Here is a 324-nt window from a genome sequence, read left to right on the forward strand (position 1 = left end):
TGAAACCTCGGCTGCTCCTCCTGAGGAGCCCCGACCCAGGCGAGGAGGAAGAGGAAGAAGATGGTGGGGGGGGGCGCCGCCATATGAAGGAAGAACACACACAAACCAAACATTACCCCATTCCCAGAGCTCCTAAGGTAGGGAAGAGCCACGGGGGGTTATCCCAGGGATTGTCCTGGGGCTGGGGGCCCAACTCACGTCGCTCTCCACCTCGATGTCATCGTTGTCGCTCATCGCTCCCGCCCGGGTGAAGCCGCGGGCCGGGCCGCGCCGCCACAACAACAGCCCGCACCGCGCATGCGCGGAAGTCGGGGGGGGGGAAGG

General features: G+C 65.4%; 1 protein-coding gene across 1 annotated transcript in view; it reads right to left on the bottom strand.

Moving 5' to 3' along the window:
• Positions 1 to 249, bottom strand: part of LOC102043365 (protein max) — a 2,955-nt gene extending 2,706 nt beyond the window's left edge. Inside the window, exon 1 of the mRNA XM_031061496.1 lies at positions 199 to 249. Within this exon, the coding sequence (XP_030917356.1) occupies positions 199 to 234 (36 nt within the window). The 5' untranslated portion in view covers positions 235 to 249. The remainder of the gene's footprint in view (positions 1 to 198) is intronic.
• Positions 250 to 324: the final 75 nt, after the last annotated feature.

The sequence above is a fragment of the Geospiza fortis genome, unplaced genomic scaffold (genome assembly GCF_000277835.1).
Source record: "Geospiza fortis unplaced genomic scaffold, GeoFor_1.0 scaffold450, whole genome shotgun sequence".
Classification (NCBI taxonomy): Eukaryota; Metazoa; Chordata; class Aves; order Passeriformes; family Thraupidae; genus Geospiza; species Geospiza fortis.